Genomic DNA, 7563 nt, shown 5'->3' on the forward strand with positions numbered 1-7563 from the left:
AAATGCAAGTTTTGTATATAAAAACAAACGTCAGTGGGTATTTTACTGACGTGGATTATATGAAACAATGAATAATAATAAAGCTAAAAGCACATTTGTCATAGATGAACATCAAATCAATGTTTACCCATCAACTGTATGTCAGCCCATCAGTAATATGGGTTTATGCTTATTTTATTGGACTATGTGCAATTTAGAGTTCTGAGCAATTATTGTCTTACAATGTAGCACATTATTTGGCCAAAATAATTTTTTCAAATATAATCCATTTCTGAGAATTCCAAGCAGCTTTCTTAAGCAGCAAACCAATAATGGTTTGATGCTTTTTCTGCCAATTTAAGCAGATTGAACATCTGCTTTGTGACTGGCATAAACTACATTTAGGAAAAGGAGAAAGTTCAGGTCAAAGAGCTTCAGAGAAGAGTGGATTCATTTTGCAAATCTCCAGCATGAGGACTATTACATGCTGCAGTAATTATGACTTTGTTTCTTTATAACGCAGACTCATGAGAGATCACCAGAAAAATCATACAAGCAGTATATCCCCATCTAAACATCATTTAGTTATACTTCTTAAAGAACCTGATTACATCACCATGTTACATGCAGTTATTCTTCAAACCTCAATGGTACTTTTTTGACAAACAAAACATCAAAAGATGCTTAAAACTATCAGATGTCATAAAATAGCAGTAAACAAGTCTAAAACTGTGCATTTTCTCTATAAAGTTTGAGCACTCGTTCAAATACTTTTTAAAAACATTTATATATTTATAAACAGCTTTGACAAAATCGGCTTCACAAGTGAATCAAAACTACTTTGAACTGAGAATAAAACACAAAACAAAAAAAAAAAAACAAAATGAGATATGACCAAGTTTTTTTTCTCAACATTAAAAAAAAAAAAAAAAAAAAAAACACAAAAAGAACATAAAATACCATAAAAAGCTATTTTATGACGACCAATTCAGTGTCTCAATTTGTAACAAACAAACTTTCATTTTTCAGCTATACGTTTCTTCCAGCCCTTTTTGGACCAAAGTTGCAAACAACACAGACCTTTTGATTTTTTTTAAATGTATACCTTTTAATTTAATAATCCATAATCTTATGAATAGTATTGAAGACCTCACAGTCAAACCAAGCCCTAAAATGCTTCCAAAGAAACTCTCAAAACTTTATATTCAAGTGATTTTTAAAATTTTTATTTCAACAATAGCCTTATACGAGTATATAAAGGAGTACTGAAAATATTAAGGATATATTTCATATTTGAGTACCTAATGTTCTGTTTGCTGAACTCAATGACGTTCATCAGACACGTCTACATTCAGACATGAATTAAATGGCACATTCGCTTACTCGAGAGTGCTCTTCTTTGATTTGGGATTACCATCAGTGTTTCATTCGTCGATGATTGGAAATGTTTTGCATGAAATTAATCCTACTGGTCCACCGGTTGGTAAATGCAGAGGAACTTGTCTTCATGTTGAAATCAATGGCTCTCTTCAGTCTTGCAATCTTCAAGCGATGAATCACACTGAACGTCAGAATTGTATCCAGGTAGCTGCACATTTCAGTTTGATTTGGTTTCAGTTGGAGTTGGAGTCAGAGTAGAAATAGCTGGATGTCCTCATGGAGAATGATCAGACCACCACTAACACCAAAGTGGACCTGCTGCCGCTCACCAGCAGGAGGCATTCGATCAGATTTGGTCAGGTTAGAATACATACAACCTGACACGTAGGCTCCAACACCCTATGCTTGACATTGCTTGATTGCTTTATTTGGGTTGTAGGCAAGTTCCACACCTGCTACTTTTGTTCAGGTAAAACTGAGAATCCCAAAGAGCTGGACCAAGCAAAGTAGGCGAAAAATCACCCAAGGGTTGACACTGAGAACAAACTATAACCATCCAGCATCGTCAGGCTTCGATGCACATCATTAGCAGACAACTTTTAGTGTGTCAGTTTTGGCAAATATTTTAGTCATTTCACTGAGTCAGTTTGCAGTGCTTGTTCTTCGGAAGAGCAACTTTCAAGTAGCACACTTTTGGGTTTACAGGAAAAAAAACAAAACAAAAACCTGCTCTGTTGGGAGTTCGGACACGCATACATCGGGATACTAATTCTCTCAAACCAGGCTCACAGGACGTCCTGCTCATCAGAGTCTGCATCAGACTCTCCGAGAGGACGTGTGTAATAATCGCCAGCCATTTCAACTGGAAGAGTACACACAAAGGTTTTGTGAACATTTGTGTTTGCCTTCTTGCATCCAAGCGGTCTTTTTCTGCGCTTTTTGGTCACCTGTTCACTGGTCGATACAAGAGCCGTCTCTTCTTGCTCCTCCAGTTTTCGTTTCATCTCCGACTGCCGTCTTTGTGTGACTTCTTTAAACTGATACTGTGAGGTGCTGTTCCTCAAAGTACTCGGCGCTGGGGGTCTCTTTTTCATCGCGAAGGAAAAGAGCTGATCATGAAAGTGGCTTTTTTCTTTTGTTTCCTTTTTGTTCAAAAGTTTTTTATGCCTTTTATCAAGCCTTTTTATCTTGCTTAATAATTGGCTGTGTAGATTTCTGAGGTCAACCTCAAAATTGTGCTCCAACATGTCAATCACAATATGCAGGTAGGATCCCATCACTAATCTCGAGAAACGGGCTAGTTCTAACAGTACACCCTGCGTCACCAAGCCAGGATCAAGACTTTGCTTTGACTCAACGCCAAACTTCACACCAATTTCGTTGCATAAAGGGAACGAAAGTGGGAGACCCTCTTTCAGTTCTTCCGCTGATGGTTCTCCAGAACACGCAAACTGATCCCCATGTTCACTCACATCGGCGTGTGTTCCATCCATCTCTTCTGACACATTTTCAATCTTTATATATTCGTCACACGACACTTGTGAACATTCAAATTCAAATTTTTCATCTTCACCATCATCAGTATTGGGTTCTTCCATCTTCACTGAGATGCCTTCGGTCAGTTCTGAAGATGCCATGTTCAAGTTAACCTTGCAATTTTTACATTCTGAGAAAAAAAAGCCAAAATTGAAAGGTTTCTTGCTGTATCGAGTAGGCCGTTTCTTTAGATCACTGATTTTTGCTCCAAGCTTAGATGAAAAGACACTTCGCTGTTCCTCATTTTCAAAACTGACATCAAAATTGTTCTCCAGAATTTGCAAAATGATACGAGGCTTGCTAAGAAGCTTGCTCACAGACTTAGCAAAGTCAAAGATTTCAAGTACAACACCATTGGTGACGTGCTGTAAACCCAGTTTTTTGTGATTATTGGAGCCAACGTTAAAATCTAATCCAGTTTTTTGACAGTACATAAAGGGCTCTGGACGTCTTGAATAATTCTTTCCGAACACGATACGCCACTGCCATATTGTACTGAGATCCATCATATTCTGCTGCCTTTAAAGTTTACAGGGCGAGAAAATTAAAATCCATCACTGCTGTCCATGATGACAGAGGTCACTTCATCTTCTTTGTCTTTATTTCCTGTTTAATTGAAGATATGCATTAGAAATATGTAAATACACAATTTCTTTATTCAATCACTGAAAAATATAAAAGGCATGTGCAACATGTACAAGAAATTTAATGTAGTTTAACATAAATAACATAATAACATAACATAAATTCAAAGGAAAAATAACTTTATTCATAACTAATTTATAAAAAAAAAAAATCATGAGAAATCTTCCCTAACCAGTGATACAACAGTTTTCATCTGATGTTAAACTAATGTACTGTGACTTAGATGAGTTAATGACCTACCTCATAGAAGATGGATTAGCAAATACTTTCTGATTTATCTTTGTCCTACGTTTTATCTCCGTGTCCGAGATAAGTATCCACTCAGCACAAAAAGATTAAACATCAATGAAGGACATGGATGTGTTGGAGTCTGGAATGAAACACAACTTTAAATGTCTTCCTGTTATGCATCACAGCCAACACATCTCACTCACACACACACACACACACACACACACACACACACACACACACACACACACACACACACACACACACACACACACACACACACACACACACACACACACAAAACCTGCATAATAAATAAAAACAAATAAAACATACAAGGTAAACACAAAAACACCCCTTGGTGTCAAATATTTATAATATCAAAAATTACATGAATAATTTTACAATTTTGAAGAAGAAGAAGCTGCAAAAGAGAAAAAAAACTTGATGGGTTTCTGCAACTGTAGATACCAAAATTGTAAAATTATTCATGTAATTATTATAAATATTTGACACCAAGGTGTTTTTGTGTTCACCCTGTATATAAACGCACACTTTACATGAAAATGAAGACGTATTAACAAAATTAGTGAATTTGGACAAAATTATGACTAAATGATGTCTTGACCTACATAGAGTTTTAAATGGTTTGACCCTGTAACTTCATGAATATGTAAATTAGCACAGTTGCTATCCTTTTGGACCCCACCACTTTCCAAATTCAAAGCCAAGGTAAAGGTTGCGTGTTATCTACCAGGTGTCTTTTAGGCCATGAGCCAGAATGGTCCTGTGTGCACACACCCCCCTAAATTTGGTATCATTCAAAAGCTTAGGATGTCTAGATTACAAAAATACCTCGCAACAGCAGAAATACTGGTACTCACTAAGACATATGACAACACTGGATTACCACCCTGTCATTAATCACTATTATGGAATATGAAATCATCAAAGAATTCCTGCGAGGAGTAGAACAGGCCACACATGAAGTAGGTCAAGAGTATGTGATTACAAGGTTCTACATGGGGGTTTGTATGAAGGCATACCCTCTGATATGGAATGAGCCTGAAAGGTACAAGAAGCACATTGTATTCATTGATATGTTCCACCTGGTTTGTGTGTATATGTCAGGCATTTGCGAAATGGCCAATATATATCCGATTTGAATTTTTTTGCACAAAATGAAAGCTGAAAAGTCACATTTTCACAAGGTATATACACTTTCTGAAAATAGGTGTAGAGATTTTCATGGTGCTAAACATGTAAACATTATAGTCTCTTTTTTTTGCTAGTATTTTTCACAGGGTATCATATTTTAATCAAGTATACCTTTTGACACAAAGCTGTGCACATTCATTTGGTGTTTTATATGCATGTCTCATCTGCTTAAAAGATGATTTGGTAACTATGTTGAGCGGAAAAAAATATCAGATTTCACAATCAGATATTTTCTTTTGGCTAGGGTAGGTCAATAAAAGTGCTCATATGTCATAGTAAGTCCCAGTATTTTTACTGTCACCAGTGATTTTTGTAATTAGACATCCCAAGCTTTCTAATGATATGAAATTTATAGGGTTGTGGGTGGGCAGGGGGGTGCAGGTGGGACCATGCTGGCCCATGGCCTATTTGAGTCTGTTGTCGGCTGTGTCAAAATCTTGTGTGCCTAGTTCAAGTAGTTTGCAACAGCTCCGTGTGGCGTACAATGATGCAATGAAGTTTGTTCTCTTTAACTAGCCCTAGTGAGAGCTGCTTTTGAGTCTCATCTGCTCTCCAATAACACTGATATGATAGCCTTCATACAAATGTTTTATGCTGTTTTATATCCAAAAATCTCCTAATTTTGAAAGATATTTATACATTTAATTTTCTATGTACTGTATGGATCCATTTTTGTGTCTGAATCAAAGTAAAGTAATATAGACCTTATGAACCAAATGTGATTTTGCACTTAAATAGGTCACTCCAAGCATTACCTAATTAATATGCAAATCAGGTCACCGTTGCTATGGTGGTTGTCCCGCCCACTTTGAATGACCAATGTGCCAAGTTTGAGTAGTTTAGGCCAAAGGGCCTTGGGGATATAGTGGCAAATACTTCAATGGACACAGACAGTTGTGATAGACTGTCATCTGCACACCCTATGACCACTGGGATAGGCTGCAGCCCTCTGTGAGTTAAGCGGGTATAGAAAATGGATGGACACACAGTGTTCTGTATGACAGTCACCTCAAGTATTTTGTTTGCACAGGCAAGGGATAATAAATGTTGGTTTTAAAGTGGAATAACGCCAAATCTTCTAAGACAAAATATAAACTGTAACAGGGCCAAACGGCCAGAAGCAGTAACAATTCCAAGAAGATTCTTGTCTAAACAGGAAGAAAAATATTGTGGATTGACTCAAATAATATCAAATCTTAAAATCAACCACAGTGGTACTGTGCAAAATCAGCCTAAAACGAACAGGCCACAAGCAAACACATATAAAATGATATAAAAACAACAAATCATCGGTTATGTACTCCAGAGACCACATACTATTTGGATTATGACCCTAAATCTCTTAAAAACTATGTTGTGTCACAATCACAGCGATTTTTCCATAGGTAAATAAAGTAATACCAGTAAACAATAATATAGATTTTTCGACTCATTTTTGGGTGAAGTTACCGCCTGAGAACATGAGATGAATGTAAGGCACAGTTCATACAGGAGATGCAAATAAACACTTTACACAAATGAGTTACATAATTAAAATGCAAAATTAGAATAAGACAACTCTAGTGTAAGTGATAGCAAAAATTTTTAAAAATTGTTTTTTTTTTTTTTTTTAGACAGACTGGATTTTTCCCCCTTCTTGAATGCTCACAAACTTATTTTATTTTAAAAGTGATGGCTAGCAATTCAACAAAGATAATTCAGTAGTTATCCTCCGATGTCGGACTCGAAGATTTGGAAGTTACATGTGAACCTGAGTGTCACATGTGAAAACAATTTAGGCTAATATTTAAAAAAAAAAATCTTTGCTAGCCTAGCGCTTTGAGCTAGTCCATTTTAAAGACCGTGAACAGTCTGTAAACGGGGCCGTCATATTTCCAATAAATCACCTAAACTGAACAAAACTTACCGAACAGGAGCATAACGACGTTTTTTGTTAAATGCTACGGACACAAAAGACTGTTCCGTATTTATTTATTATTATTTCTCCCCTTGTCCTGCACAGCGTTCCAAACGTTCTTCTTCGGATTTAACGAAAGCGGGAAAAGAACTCCATCGTTTTCTTGAAATACCGCCACCTACGGGCCAGGAGTTTGAAGCAGATAAAAGTGGAAAAGAACGAACTGTATTCGCTGTATTCACAACTAATCAAAACGTCAACTGATTGTTGCATTAAAAAAATCCTTTACTTAAGTGCACTCTTGCCTTCCTTCATCATACAACTTTCTTCTTTTTTTTTTAGAAATTATTAAAAAGTGGCCCATTTAACTTTTAATCACATTTCAGACATTTGTGGATTCTGAACTGTTATTTGCCAAAAGAAAGCGTGGTGTACACTTTTACATCTCTGATCATTTGAAGTACCGCAACACACACACACAAAGTTTCAATTTTACATTAAGAAATGAGTGATTTGAAGTGCCATTAAGGAATTTAAGACTGGTACAATGGTTTTAAATTATGTTTGCACTGTTCACTCATAGCATGAAGGCCCTGGTTTCAAATCTCAACTGGTTTCACAGAACTGCCTTGGATCCTGGATGACAGACCACCAGTCCATCCCATCTACCAAAAGCA

At 36.5% G+C, this 7563-nt stretch overlaps 1 protein-coding gene across 2 annotated transcripts; it reads right to left on the bottom strand.

Annotated features, from left to right (window-relative positions):
* Positions 1-1275: 1275 nt before the first annotated feature.
* Positions 1276-7002, bottom strand: LOC117503605. Of its 2 annotated transcripts, XM_034162862.1 has the most exons (3): positions 6896-7002; positions 3781-3910; positions 1276-3501 (listed from the first exon to the last, which is right to left on the bottom strand). In XM_034162862.1, the coding sequence occupies exon 3, from the start codon at positions 3402-3404 to the stop codon at positions 2145-2147; it is 1260 nt and encodes a 419-aa protein (XP_034018753.1). In that variant the 5' UTR covers positions 3405-3501; positions 3781-3910; positions 6896-7002; the 3' UTR covers positions 1276-2144. The 2 variants fall into 2 exon arrangements, with proteins under 2 accessions (XP_034018753.1, XP_034018752.1); XM_034162861.1 differs by lacking the exon at positions 6896-7002 and having other exon boundaries at positions 3781-3984.
* Between the last annotated feature and the right edge of the window lie 561 nt (positions 7003-7563).

The sequence above is a fragment of the Thalassophryne amazonica genome, chromosome 21 (assembly GCF_902500255.1).
Source record: "Thalassophryne amazonica chromosome 21, fThaAma1.1, whole genome shotgun sequence".
Classification (NCBI taxonomy): Eukaryota; Metazoa; Chordata; class Actinopteri; order Batrachoidiformes; family Batrachoididae; genus Thalassophryne; species Thalassophryne amazonica.

Excerpts from the sequence above, each read along its gene's own strand:
- LOC117503605 (XM_034162862.1), bottom strand. The coding sequence starts at position 3,404 with ATGATGGATCTCAGTACAATATGGCAGTGGCGTATCGTGTTCGGAAAG.